At 39.0% G+C, this 19,890-nt stretch overlaps 1 protein-coding gene across 3 annotated transcripts in view; it reads right to left on the reverse strand.

Moving 5' to 3' along the window:
- Window positions 1-19,890, reverse strand: part of UBE3D (ubiquitin protein ligase E3D) — a 173,576-nt gene that overhangs the window by 66,886 nt on the left and 86,800 nt on the right. For all 3 annotated transcript variants that reach the window (XR_016038390.1, XR_016038391.1, XM_055432895.2), the window contains one exon: window positions 5,715-5,853. Coding sequence is in view for 1 of the 3 variants with exons in the window: in XM_055432895.2 (XP_055288870.1) it covers window positions 5,715-5,853 (139 nt within the window). In the remaining 2 variants the exon portion in view is untranslated. The remainder of the gene's footprint in view (window positions 1-5,714; window positions 5,854-19,890) is intronic.

Consider the following 19,890-nt stretch of genomic DNA (forward strand, 5'->3'; position numbering starts at 1 on the left):
TGCCTTTCTTTGGGATTGGAATGAAAACTGCCCTTTTCCAGTCCTATGGCCATTGCTGAGTTTTCCAAATTTGCTGGCATACTGAGTGCAGCACTTTCACAGCATCACCTTTTAGGATTTGAAACAGCTCAACTGGAATTCCATCACCTCCACTAGCTTTGTTCATAGTGATGCCTCCTAAGGCACACTTGACTTCGCATTCCAGAATGTCTGACTCTAGGTGAGTGATCACACCATTGTGAAGATCTTTTCTGTATAGTTCTGTGTATTCTTCCCACCTCTTCTTAATATCTTCTGCTTCTGTTAGGTCCATACCATTTTTGTCCTTTTTTGTGCCCCTCTTTGCATGAAATGTTCCCTTGGTATCTCTAATTTTCTTGAAGAGATCTCTAGTCTTTCCCATTCTATTGTTTTCCTCTCTTTCTTTGCATTGATCTCTGAGGAAGGCTTTCTTATCTCTCCTTGTTATTCTTTGGAACTCTGCATTCAAATAGGTATATCTTTCCTTTTCTCCTTTGCCTTTAGCTTCTCTTCTTTTCTCAGCTATTTGTAAGGCCTCGTCAGACAACCATTTTGCCTTTCTGCATTTCTTTTTCTTGGAGATGGTCTTGATCACTGCCTCCTGTACAATGTCACGAACCTCTGTCCACAGTTCTTCAGGCACTCTATCAGATCTAATCCCTTGAATCTATTTGTCACTTCCACTGTATAATTGTAAGGGATTTGATTTAGGTCATACCTGAATGATCTGGTGGTTTTCCTTACTTTCGTCAATTTAAGTCAAATATTGACTTAAGTCAATATTTGGCAACAAGGAGTTCATGATCTGAGCCACACATGATCTGAGTCCACTCCTGGTCTTGTTTTAGATGACTATTATAGAGTTTCTCCATCTCTGGCTGCAAAGAATGTAATCAATATGATTTCGGTATTGACCATCTGGTGATGTCCATGTGTAGAGTCTTCTCTTGTGTTGTTGGAAGACAGTGTTTGCTGTGACCAGTGCATTCTCTTGGCAAAACTCTGTTCACCTTGGCCCTGCTTTATTTTGTACTCCAAGGGCAAAGTTGCCTATTACTCCAGGTAACTCTTGACTTCCTACTTTTGTATTCCAGTCTCCTATAATGAAAAGGACATCTTTTTTGGGTGTTAGTTCTAGAAGGTCTTGTAGGTCTTCATAGAACTGTTCAACTTCAGCTTCTTCAGCATTACTGGTCAGGGCATACACTTGGATTATTGTGATATTGAAATTTTTGCCTTGGAAACTAACAGAGATCATTCTGTTGTTTTTGAGACTGCACTCAACTACTGCATTTCGGACTCTTTTGTTGACTATGAAGGCTATCCCATTTCAATAGATATAATGGTCATCTGAGTTAAATTCACCCATTCTAGTCCATTTTAGTTCACTGATTCCTAAAATGTCTATGTTCACTCTTGCCATCTCCTGTTTGACCACTTCCAATTTACCTTGATTCATGGATCTAACATTCCAGGTTCCTAAACAATACTGCACTTTACAGCATCGGACTTTCATTTGATCACCAGTCATATCCATAACTGGTTGTTGTTTCTGCTTTGGCTCCATCTCTTCATTCTGTCTAGAGTTATTTCTCCACTGATTTCCAGTAGCATATTGGGTACCTACTGACCTGGGGAGGTCATCTTTCAGTGTTCTATCTTTTTGCCTTTTCTTACTGTTCATGGGTTTCTCAAAGCAAGAATACTGAACTGGTTTGCCATTCCCTTCTCCAGTGGACCACGTTTTGTGAGAACTCTCCACCATGACCCGTCCATCTTGGGTTGTCCTACATGGCACAGCTCATAGTTTCACTGAGTTAGACAAGGTTGTGGTCCATGTAATCAGTTTGGATAGTTTTCTGTGATTGTGGTTTTCATTCTGTCTGCCTTCTGACAGAGAAGGAAAAGAGGCTTATGGAAACTTCCTGATGGGAGAGACTGACAGATGAAGTGAAACCTGACAAACAAGAGGACCCAGCCTTGCAAAGGTCTGGTCCAGAGTGTTCTCCTGCAAGCAAAGAGAACAGCCAGTGCACAGACCCAGAGGCCAGGACCAGATCAGGAAAGGGAGTAGGAAATAAGGCCAGCGCGGCTGGAACAGAGCAAGTGAGAGGGACTGAGTAGATAAGACCCGGGACAGATGTTGCCGGCCCGTGGAGGTCTGGATTAAGGAGCCCGAATTTTGTTCTCATTGTGATAGGAATCAACTGTAAGCAGGGACTGACATGGTAAACCCTCCTTCTTCTTGGGGCACGTGTTCCCAAACAATACAACTATAGCATGCGCTTAGCAATACATCAGTGATTCTCAACCAAATCCTACATTCTGTTTGCTCATGATTGTACCAGAGATATTAAGATACTGGACCAGGGCTGAAGTGAAAATTATAGCAAAACTACCCAATGATATCCCTGTTAGGCTGGGAATTACACTGTAATTTAAGAACTTAAAAAGTTAGAATTTCAGATACATTATTAGCTCTAATTAATAAGTCATTCCTTCTGGGATTTGCTAGTGATAAGAGCTCAGGCAGCAGTGCAGTCTAAATGAGTAACATTTTTACAGAAAGAGCAGGATTGATCACAGTAACTTACTCGGCCTGGAAAGTTAGAGAACTGAAAATGTAACGATGGTATCTTTAACAAGTGTCATCCTACTGTTTTATAGCTCTTGCCAGTACGGGTCTTTAAAAAAAAAAAATGTGTGTTAAAGTGAGTTTCCAATTGAAAAGATAAATTCTCAATGCAGGCAACATTAGCAGCTCAGTTCCTTGCCACTGTAATAAATGATGAGGTAGGTGTTTCGAAGATGAAAAAGCAGAGCATGCCTTTCTAATCGTGACAGACATCCTACCCTGTTCACTGATCCTGTATATTGGAGTGAAGACCTGCATGGGGAAGTCAGTTCCTGCAGTGTTCCTGGTGCGTCTTTCCAGGGGTAGCAGCAGGGACATCTCTTCAGCAGACACTGTTCATGAACCTGTGCCCAGCTTCTCTGTACCTGGGAAACTGGGAAAGCGTGTGTGCTCCTGACAATCATATTCGGCAAATGGACTGAAATCAGTCACTAACAAGGGGGACAGTCAGCAATTAACATCCTGACAGTGAGAGCTCCTGTGATGAGAGGTGCCAGGAGCAAACGCTGATGGTGCCTAGGGTGGGCCAGGCCTTTGTGCCTGTGTGTGTGTGTGTGTGTGTGTGTGCGTATTCAAGGTGAGATCCTTGAAGGGAACTGGGGTTCCTCCATCTCCTGTAGAAGATGTACAACTGGGCCTCCTCTCAAATCCCCCTTGCCTGGCTTAGATTACTCTTTTACCTTTAATCTCTTTAAGACTTGTGTGGAGGCTACTTTGTAATAAAACGACTCTCAATTTATATCACCCATGGATGACTGTTCTATCTCCCCAATAGGCTGTAAAATCCTCCAAGTCTGAGTCATCGCTTTTGCTCCCCACTCACCCATCATATAAAAACAACCAACAGTGTAGGAGGGAGTGAAACAAAACATAATTGTCTTCCAGCCTCGCTCCCCAAAGATAACCACTATTAAGTTCCTTGCATCTCCCATAAAAGTTTGTGGGCAAACTTCTGTGTTATTCAGTGTTCAATCCAAGGAGCAAAACTTAGAAGAAATATGGACTGATACACAAAATTTCATATCAGTTCTGGTTCATGGCACTATGTGTGCACGTGTGCTAAGCTGCTTTACTCAGTCCGCCTCTGGGACTCCATGGACTGTAGCCCACCAGGCTCCTCTGTCCATGGGATCCTCTATGCAAGAATATTAGTGTGGGTGGCCATTTTCTTCTCCAGGGGATCTTCCCAACCCAGGGATCAGACCCACATCTCTTAAGTCTCCTGCATTGGCAGGTGGATTCTTTACCACTAGTACCACCTGGGAAGCCCCGCAGGGAAGTATACAAATAAATAATTATAAATTAGCATCCCACTCCAGTACTCTTGCCTGGAGAATCCCATGGATGGAGGAGCCTGGTGGGCTTCAGTCCGTGGGGTCACTAAGAGTCGGACACGACTGAGCGACTTCACTTTCACTTTTCACTTTCATGCATTGGAGAAGGAAATGGCAACCCACTCCAGTGTTCTTGCCTGGAGAATCCCAGGGATGGCAAAGTGGTGGGCTGCCGTCTATGGGGTCACACAGAGTCGGACACGACTGAAGCGACCTAACAGCAACATCAGCAGTACATAATTATAAATTAGTACTAATTAATTATAAATTAGTACATAAAAGGGGTGTACAAAAATTATACATAAATTATACATTATTACGTCTTCCCTGGTGGCTCAGTCGGTAAAGAATCTGCCTGCAATGTGGGAAACCCCAGTTTGATCCCTGGGTCAGGAAGATCCCCTGGAGAAGGGAACGGCAACCCACTCAAGTATTCTTGCCTGGAGATTCCCATGGACAGAGGAGCCTGGTGGGCTACAGTCCATGGGGTCACAAAGAGTCGAACACGACCAAGTGACTAACACTTCAAGGGGTGTAGTGGACATGCCAAGGTAGATGAGACCACTCAGTTATCACAGCACAAGCCTGGCAAGTCTAGCTCTGACTCTAACATGCTGGCTGTTTCCTGGCCAACTGACTCCATCTCTCTGTATCTCAGTTTCCTCTCCTACAAAATCGGAATCTGTTCTCTATGGTCCTTGAATCCAAGAACTTGGAATTAACAGCTGAGTAATGACAAATCCAAACAGGTATGCCACAGCCAAAGTCCGAAGTGTGTTATCAGGAACACAATCACAAAGACAATCAGTGCAGCAGAGTTCCAGGAGAATACAATTGCAAATTATTATGGAACAGTTATTATTATTATTGCTATTTTTAACTAAATTTCTGAGCTGTAATTCACAGGAAAATCCACATCCTGTTTAAACACAGAGACGCACCAAGCAATATCCTCTGATTCGGAAGTTATCTTAGGCCATCAGCAACTCTTCACAAGCAGAAACAACCATCCAGATTCACTCGTTTCTCAGCAATGCATGTGGCCTGCTCACCACCATTAGAGGGCTCAGGAATATTTTTCCATTGCTGAGAGTTAGAGATAAGCTCGATAACATTTGGTAGCTACAGGGTCACGCCTGAAGTGACTAGTCAACATCTGAATTCTCATATGCCACCTTGGTGACAACTAGCTGCCTACCAGGGAGGGGGTCTTCCTACTGGTCAGTCTACATGTGATGTTCTGTTTGACCACATCCAATACCAGCAGTACAGATAAATCTCAGAGGAGGGAAGGACTGGGACAGAGGAAAAGAGAGTGGGTAGAACACAATCACTGTTAACCCTCCATTCAGCAATGTGACAGCAAGCTAAAAGCAGACGACACTAACGATGGCCAAAAATCCTTGTTCTAGGGCAAAGCTGGGAAAAGGGGAGAAGCATTCACAAGTGTCTCTGCTGAATGTTCTTGCCTTTTCTCTTGGAGGCAGGAAAGATGGAGATAAAGAGAACCAATCCTGGGGTTAGGGAGACATGGGTTTGGCCACTACTTAACAATCACCTTATCAGTTTTGAGGCTTCATTTACTTAGAATGAGACAGAGTAGGCAATACTTGCGTTATGCTTATGATCATGTGAAAATGTAGCTTTCCATTGAAAGTCAGGATCCTTAAAACACAATGACAACTCAAACTGAGAAATGATACCCTCAAGGAACCAGTCCTTACCTGGAAAGAATTCATACAGCGGAGGGATGGAGGCAGGGCAGCATTACTCCTCGACAGTATCAACAGCAGCTCCAGGCAGGTTGTAGAGGGCAGGGTGAGGGAGTGTACGCTGATGTCATTTTCCCACAAGCTGGAGAGCCTGAAACACACAGATTTGTGCAACTTCATCATTCCATTCGGTCAGAAGTATTTCAAAAATCTGATGTAAGGAGAAAACGGTCTGCTGTGGGAGAGAAAGAGCAATGTACAAGAAACAGAAACAAAATGGTTATAGTAAAAATTCAGAGAACATGGACAAGGCATTCTTATAGTGCTTCTGATATAAACCCAATGAATAAGGCTATTTTTTTTCAGGTCAACATCTCATACTCCAAGTTGAAGCGTCATATGAAATGCAGTCTTATTTGTGAGGGATCTAAGCAGGGAGTGCTAATAGAGAATACACTGAATGCTTCCTTTGTTCTATCTCCTGTCTCACATGCAGTATCTCGTTCAACCCCCACATGCTATGACGTGGAACAATTGTTATCCCATCCTCCAGATGTAGAAATTGCTTCTGACCTGTATATGCCTTATGAAATACCTAGTTCTGCTTTTTTCAAATACTTAAAACGTGACAGAATCCTTTTATTAAAAAAGCTTGGAAAAGCCCTGTTCGTAATGCAAACAAGAGCAAAGCTGCTCTGTTGGAAGGGGAAAGATCGGCAGGAGGCCTCACTTCATCTGCCACAGAGGCCCATGGAGCAGCTCTGTTACTCCTTGTGAAACCTACTCGAAATTCCTCTCACAGGGACATGAGGGAACTGAGGGCTAGAAAAGCAAAGAGACTTGTCTGAAATGAGGCATATGTTTAGAAAATGTTATGGCTGGCTCTGGATCCTGGTTCCCTAACTTCAGAATCAGAAGGTGTTCTCCATGGTCCTTGAATCCGGGACCCCCATCTAGTGCTTAAGCAAAGGGAAAATCAGGAAAGCATTAGGAGAAAACAACACAGTAACAACAGTGTGAGTCTTACTCTTATCAACTCTTCTATTTACTCGGGTATTTCCTGCCTGAGCCCCTAACCAAAGTGTCTCTTATCACTGTCTTAATTTTTAAAGAGAAACGTATGTGTATATTAAATAAATATGTTTCTCTTTATATATATACACATATATATATATATATGAAACATATATATTATATATATATATAATTTGCCACCCTTATGGCAGAAATTGAAGAGGAACTAAAAAGCCTCTTGATGAAAGTGAAAGAGGAGAGTGAAAAAGTTGGCTTGAAGCTCAACATTCAGAAAACAAAGATCATGGCATCTGGTCCCATCACTTCTTGGGAAATAGATGGGGAAACAGTGGAAACAGTGTCAGACTTTATTTTTTTGGGCTCCAAAATCACTGTAGATGCTGATTGCAGCCAGGAAATTAAAAGACGCTTACTCCTTGGAAGGAAAGTTATGACCAACCTAGATAGCATATTAAAAAGCAGAGACATTACTTTGCCAACCAAGGTCTGTCTAGTCAAGGCTATGGTTTTTCCAGTGGTCATGTATGGATGTGAGAGTTGGACTATGAAGAAAGCTGATCGCCGAAGAATTGATGCTTTTGAACTGTGGTGCTGGAGAAGACTCTTGAGAGTCCCTTGGACTGCAAGGAGATCCAACCAGTCCATTCTAGAGGAGATCAATCCTGGGTGTTCATTGGAAGGACTGATGCTAAAGATGAAACTCCAATAGTTTGGCCACCTCATGCGAAGAGTTGACTCACTGGAAAAGACTCTGATGCTGGGAGGGATTGGGGGCAGGAGGAGAAGGGGATGACAGAGAATGAGATGGCTGGATGGTATCACCGACTCGATGGACGTGAGTTTGAGTGAACTCCGGGAGATGGTGATGGACAGCGAGGCCTGGCATGCTGTGATTCATGGGGTCGCAGAGAGTTGGACACGACTGAGCGACTGAACTGAAACCTCTCTCTGTAAAGGTACCTTTAACAAAATCAATGGTGAATTCTGGAAGCTGAAAGAGCATCCATGGTTGAGGGCATACAGGGTTTAACAGTTTATGTGACAAGTCGCAGCAGATGGTTTAGCTATGTGGTCCACAGGTTATTAGGCTGATGCATTGTTGATGTGTGGTGGGGAGTTAACTCTTCTCTGAAGCATCTGTCTACTAGCAGGACTGGAATACGACACTGTCCACTTTCCTAAAAAATGGCTTAGTTTCAGCAAGCTGAGTGCCTTTTCTGTGTTTTAAAAATCACTACTTTATATTTAATGGCTGTGTTATTCTTTCCACTTTTACTAATCATATAACATTCCCAATATTTCACTGGAAATAAAAATCTTGCTGTCTCTGGTAAAAGTCCAATGTCATACTAGTGCAGTGGCTTGCAGCTCATCCATTCTTCCACCCTCCTTAGGCCCCACAAACCACACTGTTCCTTTTCATTCCCTGAACTGATTTATACTACACACCCTGTGTCTTGCTCATACAGTCTTCTGAGCCTGAAAGGTTGTTATCCTTCCTGGTGAACTTCTGTTCATCCTGCAAGATCCTCCTTTTTCCCTTATGAGAATTAACTACTTGCCTCACTCCATGCTTGTACCTATTACAACATTTCACCACCACCCTCCTTGCATTCTTATCTGGGATGTATCTACATCTTGGATTCATCCTAAATCAGACATGGAAACCACGGCCTGTGGACTCCTCTAATTCTGCAGCTAGTGTGGAAATAAAGATTAGTGTTGTTTTCCCTCAGACACACCCAGGTATTGACTTTTTGCTGGCTAAAAGCAATAGCAATTTTTCACTTTTATTGTATATTGAATAAACAAGTTTTCAGAATCTATACCCCCTGCCCCATCATCCACAATAGGTCATTACTAAAGCTATTTTTATCCTGAAATTTTTTAAGTTTCTTGAAAGGGTCTTTGCTTTCTCTAAATTGGATCTCCTGCCTCAATAAGTAACTGCCATGGAGCAGGAATGTCCCTTGGGGACTAATCTGCAAAACTTAACCCGGCTCATCCTGTAAGGGTGTCCCAAGATGAAGGGAACACCGCTACTTGGACCAGGGCTGCTGTAGCTCAGAGTTAAGGCTCCTGCCAATCAGAGATCATCTTCATGCCACTTTCACTTTTCATCATTTTCCACTCCTCTTTTGCCAGTAATTATATTTGCAGGAGTAAAGGGAAATGGTGAATTACACAAATAAATTGTTTTAGAACAGAGTGAGCTTATGGTGAGAAAGTGCTCTCTATATTTATGCTTAATTTGGACAGATTTTGAGCCTTAGATTGCTTCTGAGTGCTGTCTCACCTGTGCCTACCCATTCAGAGGGCCAGGCACTCTCTTATTGATTGTTGTCTCTAACCTATAGCAGCCCTGAAAGGCAGACCCATTAAAGTTGAGGAAACCAAAGGTCAGAGACTTTAAGTGATGGTCCAACATCACACAGCCAGCGGGTGATGGGACTAGGACTCACTCATGCAGGCCTGATTTCAAAGCCTGCTCTCTCCCCACTGTGTCACACTGAGGACACCATAAGCACTGTATCCTCTCTAAGAAAACCACAAGTAGGGCCAACGCCTGTTTCTTTTGTATGTGAATTCTTTAGTTGTAAAAGATACAGTCAAAAGCATCTTCATTTTTCTGTAGGAAGTTAGTTTATCATTCTTAAGCTGCTGCTTTATTATACATGTATTCTAAACTGTGAGTAAGAAAAGTGGTAAGATGGGCACAGGGAAAATAGCTGTACGCCATGGTAAGTGAAAAGAGTTCTACAGTGAGAAAAAGGAGATTAAGAAGTCACACAATAAGTGGTTATTTCCATGCTGCTAATTCACTTCAGTCGTGTCCAACTCTGTGTGACCCCATAGATGGCCTCCTACCAGGCTCCCCCGTCCCTGGGATTCTCCAGGTAAGAACACTGGAGTGGGTTGCCATTTCCTTCTCCAATGCATGGAAGTGAAAAGTGAAAGTGAAGTCGTTCAGTTGTGTCCGACTCTTAGCGACCTCATGGACTGCAGCCTACCAGGCTCCTCCGTCCATGGGATTTTCCAGGCAAGAGTACTGGAATGGGGTGCCATTGCCTTCTCCTTATTTCCATGAGAGGAATATAATAACCGGTGTTTTACATTTTCTTCCTTCTTATTTTCCAAGTGTTATTTTTAATCAGAAACAAGTTATGTTATGATGTTGATGTGATCTGCGGTGCAGGAAAAAGAAATGTATTAATGCTGTTCTAAGGTGTCAACATACTGATAAATGGCTATGGTGTGATCTCTCAAAGAGGACACTCACATGGAAAATAAAATACATTAGTACTGCCTTGTCACCCACCAGTACGTGACCTTGGACAAGCCAAGTTTCCTAATGAGATCTTAGAGTTTACACATAATCTATCCAATGTATCCAGTCATCAAAATTTACATAAAAGGACACATTCAATCACACAAACAATAATCACAGTGGAAAAAGACAGTAAGTTATACATGTTGTTAGGCTGATGCAAAACGTAGAAACAAAGATCAAACTGCTAACATCTGTTGGAACAAAGAAAAAGCAAAAGAATTCCAGAAAAACATCTACTTCTGTTTCATTGACTATGCTAAAGCCTTTGATTGTGTGGATCATAACAAACTGTGGAAACTTCTTCAAGAGATGGGAATACCAGATGCCTCCTGAGAAATCTGTATGCAGGACAAGGAGCAACAGTTAGAACCAGACATGGAACAACGGACGGATTCCAAATTGGGAAAGGAATACGTCAAGGCTATATACTGTCACCCCGCTTATTTAAATTTTATGCAGAGTACAACATGTGAAATGCTGGACTGGATGAAGCACAAGCTGGAATCAAGACTGACGGAAGAAATATCAATAACCTCAGATATGCAGATAACATCACCCTTATGGCAGAAAGCCAAGAGGAACTAAAGAGCCTCTTGAAGAAAGTGAAAGAGGAGCATGAAAAAGCTGATTTAAAACTCAACATTCAAGAAACGAAGATCATGGCATCCGGCACCATCACTTCATGGCAAATAGATGGGGAAACAATGGAAATGTTGAGAGAATTTATTTGTGGGGGCTCCAAAATCACTGCAGATGGTGATTGCAGCCATGAAATTAAAAGATGCTTGCTCCTTGGAAGAAAAGCTATGACAAATATAGACAGCATATTAAAAAGCAGAGATACTACTTTGCCGACAAAGGTCCATCTAGTCAAAGCTATGGTTTTTCCAGCAGTCATGTATGGATGTAATGGTAACCCACTCCAGTGTTCTTGCCTGGAGAGTCCTATGGACGGGGGAGCCTGACGGGCTACACTCCATGAGGCTGCAAAGAGATGGACACGACTGAGCCACTAAACAATAACAATAATGTATGGATGTGAGAGTTGGACCATAAAGAAGGCTGAGCACCAAAGGACTGATTCTTTTGAACTGTGGTGTTGGAGAAGACTCTTGAGAGTCCCTTGGACTGCAAGGAGATCCAACCAGTCAATTCTAAAGGAAATCAATCCTGCATATTCATAGTAAGGGCTGATGCTGAACCTGAAGCTCCAATACTTTGGCCACCTGATGGGAACAGCTGACTCATTAGAAAAAAGAGGCTGATGCTGGGAAAGCTGGAAGGCAGGAGGAGAAGGGGACAACAGAGGACGAAATGGTTAGATGGCATCACTGACTCAACGGACACAAGTTTGAGTAAGTTCTAGGAGATGCTGAATGACAGGGAAGCCTGGCGTGTTGCAGTCTGTGGTGTTGTGAAGACTTGGACATGACTGAACGACTGAATGACAACAAAAAGTCATTGCGGTTTTGTATTGTTGAACTTTGCCATTTGATATTGGAATACATTCTTAAATAAATGTGGCTATGTTACATATCAATTTAATGAACATTTCTTGCTTTATGTTTTTTTTGCTAATGGCATTGTTTGCCATTGTTTATTTTATATTTATTTTAGACTACAGAATGCTGTTAGACAAAAAGCAGACATGAGTGATTTTTTTTTTTTAATTCAGTTCAAAATGAGTCATAAAGTAGCAGAGACAACTCACAACTTCAACAATACATTTAGCCCATGAACTGCTAATGAACATACAGTGCAGCAGTGGTTCAAGAAGTTTTGCAAAGGAGATAAGAGCCTTGAAGAAAAGAAGTATAGTGGCCAGTCACTGGAAGTTGACAATGACCAATTAAGAGCTATCACTGAGGCCGATCCTCTTACAAATACATGAGAAGTTGCCAAAAAACTCAATGTTGATCATTCTATGGTCATTTAGCATTTGAAACAAATTGGACAGGTGAAAAAGCTTGATAAGTGGGTGCCTCATGAGCTGACTGACTGCAAATAAAAAAAAAAAAAGGTTTTTAAGTATTCTCTTATCCTATGCAATAATAACGAACCATTTCTCAATCAGATTGTGTGATGTGAAGAAAAGTGGATTTTATACAACAACCAGCGATGACCAGCTCAGTGACTGGACCAAGAAGAAGCTCCAAACCACTTTCCAAAGCCAAACTTGCTCCAAAAAAGGTCACGGCCAGTGGTGGTCTGCTGCCCATCTGATCCACTACAGCTTTCCGAATCCTGCCAAAACCATTACATCTGAAAAGCATGGTCAACAGATCAATGAGATGCACCGAAAACTGTAATATCTGCAGTTGTCATTGATCAAGAACAGGCCCAATTCTTCTGCATGACAAGCCCTGACCTCAGTTCGCACAATCAACACTTCAAAGGTTAAATGAATTGGGCTATGAAGTTTTGCCTCATCTGCCATATTCACCTGACCTCTTGCAAACTGATTACCAATTCCTTCAAGCATCTCAACAACTTTTTGCAGAGAAAATGCTTCCACAACCAGCAGGAGGCAAAAAAAACGCTTTCCTAGAGTTTGCTGAATCTGAAGCACGAATTTTTATGCTACAAAAATAAACTTATTTCTCATTGGCAAAAATGTGTTGACAGTAATGGTTCCTATTTTGATTAATAAAGATGTGTTTGAGCCTAGTTACAATGATTTAAAATTCAGTCAGAAACCTCAAATACTTTGGAACCAACCTCATAGTTATTCATGTTTCTACGCAATTACAAATATTTGTATGGTATGTAAATCCAAAATTTACCTTTTTAGTCTAATCTTAAATTATTCTGTGATTTAACAATTTTTATCCCTACTGAAGCTCAGAAAGGTAAAGAATGTTGCCCTGATCACACAGTCAGTGATGGAAAAGAAACTCAAGCATGTTTCTCTCCATCTAAATCTCATTCTTCTTTTATTATATCTTAAACAAGTCAAAAGCATACTAGACATTTTTTTTAAAAATTCTACACACACACACAAAACTGAGAAATCCAAAGGCATATAACAGGATAAATTTTAGCTATCTTAGAACATGTCATTTTTAAATAATTTGAACAGTCTTATTTTTTAAATCAGACAATCCAGCTGAAACTAATATGGCTCAAATTCCTAATATTCATCCTATCCTTCTCCCACCTCCACTGTGCATTATACACTGTATTGGCCCAGGACTTATTTTTTTAATGTTAATATTTACATATTTTCTTTATAATTTTAATTGTATAAAGTATTCCTTTAATCACATGAAACATTACATCCGTGGATAAAGAGAGAAAGTACTACATGAAAAATGAAAATAGCTGTTTTGGAAAGTTAGAACTACAAGTAACTTTACTCCGAAACTTGAGTTAATGTTTTCACTTTTTTTTTTTTTTTTTTTAATTTAGGAAGAAAAGAGAGCAAGAAGGAAAGAGGAAGAAAATTCAGTTTATCTTAAACCAACTACCAAACTCCTTATGTGTTATTTAGGGTATGTGTTGATTAAGCCAAAGGTGATACTTGAGCTCATATATGGATACAAATTCTGTTAATTTTAAGAAACAGGATTATAATAATCCAGAATTATTTCTGGTATTTCCTACAAAGATATCATAGACCTCAATCACATTAGACCTATAAAACCAACAAGATACTTCAAATGGAATAATGTACTAAACATCAATTGAAACTTATTTCAATTGAAACTTGTGATTTTTAAAGTACTGGGAGACGACAAGTTTTCCTAGGAGACCAGAGCTGTCAACCAGGTGACCTTAGTCTAAGAGATCAAATGCAAGCAGAGGACATACCATCCTTATTTCCAAACTTTCGCCTTGCCAAAATTCCCTAGAGAAGCAACGGTGGCCTATCTATTTTTAAAGAGGCAATGAGAAGGGAGAAAAAAGTCACCTCTAATAAAAATGGTGAAATTGAGACTGAATCAGACACCAATCAATATTAAGAAAAGAACCTGAGAAAATAGAAAGGTGATATATAGTCTTCTAGGAAACAGAGGTCATTTAATGTAACAAAGGCAAAAACGACAAAATAGAGATGATATAACACCTCTACTAAAACTTACAATTATATCAAGAGTCCAACATACTGTATGGTATAAAAGATCTCAACTTGAAAATATTTAATCTCATGTTTCTCATATTTTAGTAGTTGATTTGGACACTTCAGTTCTAAAAAAGACTTTAAAAAGCAGACAACTAATGAAGTTGAAATATAATATTGTTTATATCTGTAGATTCTTAAAGTTCAATTTCAAAGCAATAACAATGATAGTCTCATTAATTTAAGTGCTCAAGATATTAAATCAGGCAAAACTTGGTGCTACAATCATTAAAAAAAACTACCATTTAAAACATAATTTGAACAAAAAATAAAAATTTTAAAAATTCTTATATAATATCAAGAACACAAAATTCTGAAACAATGAAATGTGCTGGCATATTTATGATAAGTCGTACTAACTCCATCATATTTAACTATTTTAAAAGTACTATTTTCTAAAAATAGAACCTGAAAAATGCACATACCAACAACTGCTTATAAATTTCAAAATAAGGTTCATTAAGTAATGAACAGTATTTCTTTGAAATTACAGTGTTTTCTTTGAAAATCACAGGGAAAAAAGTGAGCTTTTAAAAGTCACAAATGTCAACACAATTCTTCAATTTGCTTTGAATTAAAGGGCTCCAGAGAGAAGAGATATTAGTACACAATTCCTAAAAGCTACGGCTTCTAAACTTTGCTCCTAAGACCTACAAGCTTGTCAAGAGAGATATACAAACTTCTTATATGCGGAGAAACGGTCCTGCTTAAACAAGATACCAACAAAGCAATCTCAAAATTAAGTGTATTAGTTCATGTCAAGAGATTTTGCTTTTTTATAAATGCCTGTAATACTGCAAGATACCAGTTGTTGAGAACATAGAACTGGCATTATCCTTATCACTGAAGAAGAGAACTGACTCTATAAACATGCCTGCAGAAATGTCATAATTAGAAGTAATATCATTAAAGATGTCTTAATTTGAAGAAGTTCATCTAAAGAGACCAGCTCTTCCTTCTGTTTTTTTTTTGTTTGTTTAATTTCCTGTTGTAGAAAATGTCAAGTATACAAAAGGATATCTGGAAGAAAACAAATTAAAAAATCTTATGCCATACTCAAAATTAAAGTTGAGATATACTAACGGCATAAGTGTAAAAAAAAAAAATCAATAAAAAAGAATCTTTCCAGAAAAATCTAAGAAATTATGCCAAACTCATAAGCCACAAGGGATTTATATTTTTAAAGTGGTATTGTTAATGAACAAAAAAAATCTTTAAAAGTTAACAGCCAGAAGGCTTAAACTGTTGTGATAGAAAGAACTATTATATATTTATAAAAAGAGAACAAAAAATGCAAACTCATTTTTTAAAAGGCTTTCAAGTAGTGATTTCTAAACCACTTAAAGGTCACGGGTCTACATAATATGATTAAAACTACGGACTCTCTCCCTACAACAGTGTTCACTTATACAAAGAGAACTTTGCACAGAACTTTGAATGTTTCTCAGACCACCTAATTCCCCAAGTCCAATGACCTCCTTTCATACAAACAAAATCATACAACACATGGCCTTTTTTTTTTTAATCTGGCTTCTTTCACTTAGCATGTTTTTAAGATTCATGGACCTGAGAACAAGAATCACATTTTTTAGGTTAAAGTCTGATTTCTAATTTACCATTTTTGATAAAATACTTTAAAAGTTCCACTAGAAATAATTATATATCATAATATTTGTGTTAGCATATCTTAATGAGTATAACCATTTAGAAAAAAAATTTAATAGCAATACAAATACATGGTGAATATAAAAATATTGCCATCCTCTGAACAAATTTATACTATAATGAGAAATTATTTGTGAACGTTAAAACGAGGGAAGCTTGAATTTTTAAGCCTAGAAAATAGAAAGATAGCAATACAATGTTTCTTGATAGTCAAACCAAGAAAGCTTATATTTAATTCATTTTAAAATAACAAAAATATTTCATTTATAACTATTTTTATTATAGTTTTTAATTTAATTTTTATTTTCTATTGGGGTATAGTTGATTTATAACGTAATAGTTTCAGACGTACAGCAAAGTGGTTCAGTTATACATATAAATATATCCATTCTTTTTCAGATTCTCTTCCTACTTAGATTATTATAGAATATTGAGTAGAGTTCCCTGTGCTACACAGTAGGTCCTTGTTGATTATGTTTCAAATTGTAGTGTGTTAATGTTAAATTCAAACTCATGTTTATCCCCCCTACCATGTAACTTTCCCCTTTGGTAACAATAAGTTGTTTTCAAAATCTGAGAATCTATTTTTATTTTGTAAATAAATTCATTTCTATCATCTTTTTAGATCCCACATACATGTGATATCATATGATGTGTCTTTTTCTCACTTACTTTGCTTAGTATGATAATCTCTAAGTCCATCCATTTTACTGCAAATAGCATTATTTCATTATTTTTTATGCCTGAATAATATTCCATTGTATTAATACATATGTATCACAACTTCTCTATCCATTCTCCTGTCAATGGACATTTAGATTGCTTCCATGTCTGGGCTATTGTAAACAGTGTTGCAATGAAATTTGGGGTGCATTATCCTTTCAAATTAAGGTCTTCTCTGGATATATGCCCAGAAGTAGGATGGTTGGGTCATAAGGTAGTTCTATTTTTAGTTTTTTAAGGAAACTCCATACTGTTCTCCATAGTTGCTGTACCAATTTACATTCCCACCAACAGTGTAGTAGGGCTCCCTCTTCTCCACACCATTCTCAGCATTTATTGCTTGCAGACTTTTTGATGATGGTCATTTTGACTGGTGTGAGGTGATACTTCCTTGTAGTTTTGATTTACATACTTTGGCCACCTCATGCGACGAGTTGACTCACTGGAAAGGACTCTGATGCTGGGAAAGGTTGGGGGCGGGAGGAGAAGGGGACGACAGAGAATGAGATGGCTGGATGGCATCACCGACTCTGTGGACATGGGTTTGAGTGTACTCCAGGAGTTGGTGATGGACAGGGAGGCCTGGCGTGCTGTAATTCATGGGGTCGCGGAGAGTCGGACACGACTGAGCGACTGAACTGAACTGAACTGAACTGAATAATGAGCATTGGAAAAGATCCTGATGCTGGGAAAGATTGAAGGCAGGAGGAGAAGGGGACGACAGAGGATGAGATGGGTGGATGGCATCACTGACTCAATGGACATGAGTTTGAGAAGGCTCTGTGAGTTTGTGATGGACAAGGAAGCCTTGCCTGGTGTGCTGCAGTCCACTGGGTCGCAAAGTTGGACATGACTGAGTAAATGAACTGAATAATGAGCAATGCTGAACATCTTCTCATGTGCTTTTTGACCATCTGTATGTCTTCTCTGGAGAAGTAGCTTTTTAGATCTTCAGCCCATTTTTTGACTGGGTTGTTTTTTGGATATTGAGCTACATGAGCTCTTGTACATTTTGAAGATATTATAATCCCTTGTCAATCGCTTTGTTTGCAAATATTTTGTCTCATTTTGTGGGTCATCTTTTCATTTTGTTTATGGTTTTCTTTATTGTGCAAAAGCTTTTAAGTTTAATTAGGTCCCATTTGTTTATTGTTGGGTTTTTTGGTTAAGTTATTGATATAAACATTCAAAACCTATAAACTTGCTTTAGTTGGTGAAAGAAACATGTATTTTCAGTGGAAGTATACTTCTGATACCTAAGTTCATCTCCTGTTAACATCCCAGGCATCAACTTCAATTCTGCTTTCTGATATTTATAACACTGAGTTTTAGAAACTAGCAAAAATAAGTCACTACTTCAAAATATGAAACCCTCCAAAATCAAGACCTAAGTGATGACTGCTAATCTACACTGACATGGAAAGACAGTCACAATATTTTCACAAGTTAAACACACACACAGAAGCAAAATAAAGAAAAAATCATATAGTTAAAATTAATTTCTGTAAAACAAAATCTTTTAACCATATCTTTTTGTGTATATATACATAAAGAGATGTATACAAGGAAGAATGCCAAAATGTTAATAAGTTTCCTATGCAGACTGAAATTATAAGAATTCTGCTTGCTTTCTTAAACTGTATTTTCCTGTATTGTTTTAAATGTTTACAATGAAAATGACTATTTCGATGATCCCATAAAAAGTTAAAGCTATTTTCACTTTGAAAATATATGAAAGTTATCTTTGAATGTTTACAATAGGTGTTAACATTATATGAAGTAAAATTTGTTTTTAATGCAAGAAATCAATCAAATCATCTTACAAGTACTTTAAATCTTTAAAAATTTTCTGAAACTAACTTAATCAGTGGTCTTTTCCATGAAAAAAAGTACTTGAGATGGTAAATTTCGAATCCAAGATTTTCATCATTGTCAGCATCACTCAAGTTATAGATATAAAAAATTGTGATGTTTACAAACTGACATATTTGGTGGTTGCTGTTAATAGCACTTTGTTTAGATAACAACAACAACAAAAAACACAAGTGATACTACTTGAGGTGACCTGAATAGATCTATTTCTAGGAGACAATAAAGAGATGTTAATAAAACTAGGGAGACTTCTTTTAAGTGCCGCAGGAAAAAAGGTTGCATGCAAGGAACATAACGCAAAATTATTTCAGGTAATTCCCACAAAGTCAGAACAAGGTAAAAGTCTGTACTATTTGCTTTTGTACTTTGCCAAAATAAACCAGGGAGTGTGGTTTCCTTGGAAAGTCAGTGTTCAACCCACCACCCATTTGTCTTTTAGTTGCTGCTGCTGCTAAGTCACTTCAGTCGTGTCCGACTCTGTGCGACCCCATAGACGGCAGCCGACCAGGCTCCGCCGTCCCTGGGATTCTCCAGGCAAGAACACTGGAGTGGGTTGCCATTTCCTTCTCCAATGTGTGAAAGTGAAAAGCGAAAGTCGCCCAGTCGTGTTCGACTAGTAGCGACCCCATGGACTGCAGCCCACCAGGCTCCTCTGTCCACGCGATTTTCTAGGCAAGAGTACTGTCTTTTAGTTACTTCCAATAAAATTATATTAACAGCCAATCTGCCTGGTGCTATGATCCCATTAGGTCATGTAACCAAAGCAGAGCCAGCCTAAGTCTGATCAGGCCAAACAGCTGTTTTAACAGTCGGGTTTCTCCAAAATTAAAATATTCTATTCCTGACAGTGCCTACCAACTCAACTGTTACAACAGCTGCTCAAATTGAAGAGTTAAAACCAAGTGTACACACAGTCTTCTTCCCATTTGCAACTGCTTTGAGATTCTTCCAGAATAGAAGTTTCTAAACTGAAGTTGATTTTGACATTCTCCCAACCTGTTTAAAGTTTCATGCTTGTACTGTATCTACCTCTGGCCTTCAGCCAACACTCCTGCCATCGGCATCTCTCTCAGTGTTTGCCCTCTGTCTCTGCTATGCTCTGCATCATAATGGCCAGCTGGTAGTTTGGTGCTTCCCTCATTAGAAATATTATCTGTGTGCTTCACACCCTTATTCTCCTCTGTACTGTCTCAGAATCAGAGGTGGATTCCACTAAGTGAAATACTACTTCCAATGACTTACATTAGTACTCTTAAGGTTAACTGTTGAGGTAAGACCCTTAAAAAACAATCCAAAAATGCTCACTGGCAAGTTCTCATTTTTGATCCCATATGTCTTCAAAACTCCACATTTGTCACCACGATTTCACTCAGACGTGTCTGTTTGTCCAATTCTTTATACTCACCCTGTAACACAGAAACCTATCCACCAACAATCATATT

This window comes from Moschus berezovskii, chromosome 10 (assembly GCF_049115385.1).
Source record: "Moschus berezovskii isolate FMDL1 chromosome 10, NW_MosBer_1.0, whole genome shotgun sequence".
NCBI classification, from domain to species: Eukaryota; Metazoa; Chordata; class Mammalia; order Artiodactyla; family Moschidae; genus Moschus; species Moschus berezovskii.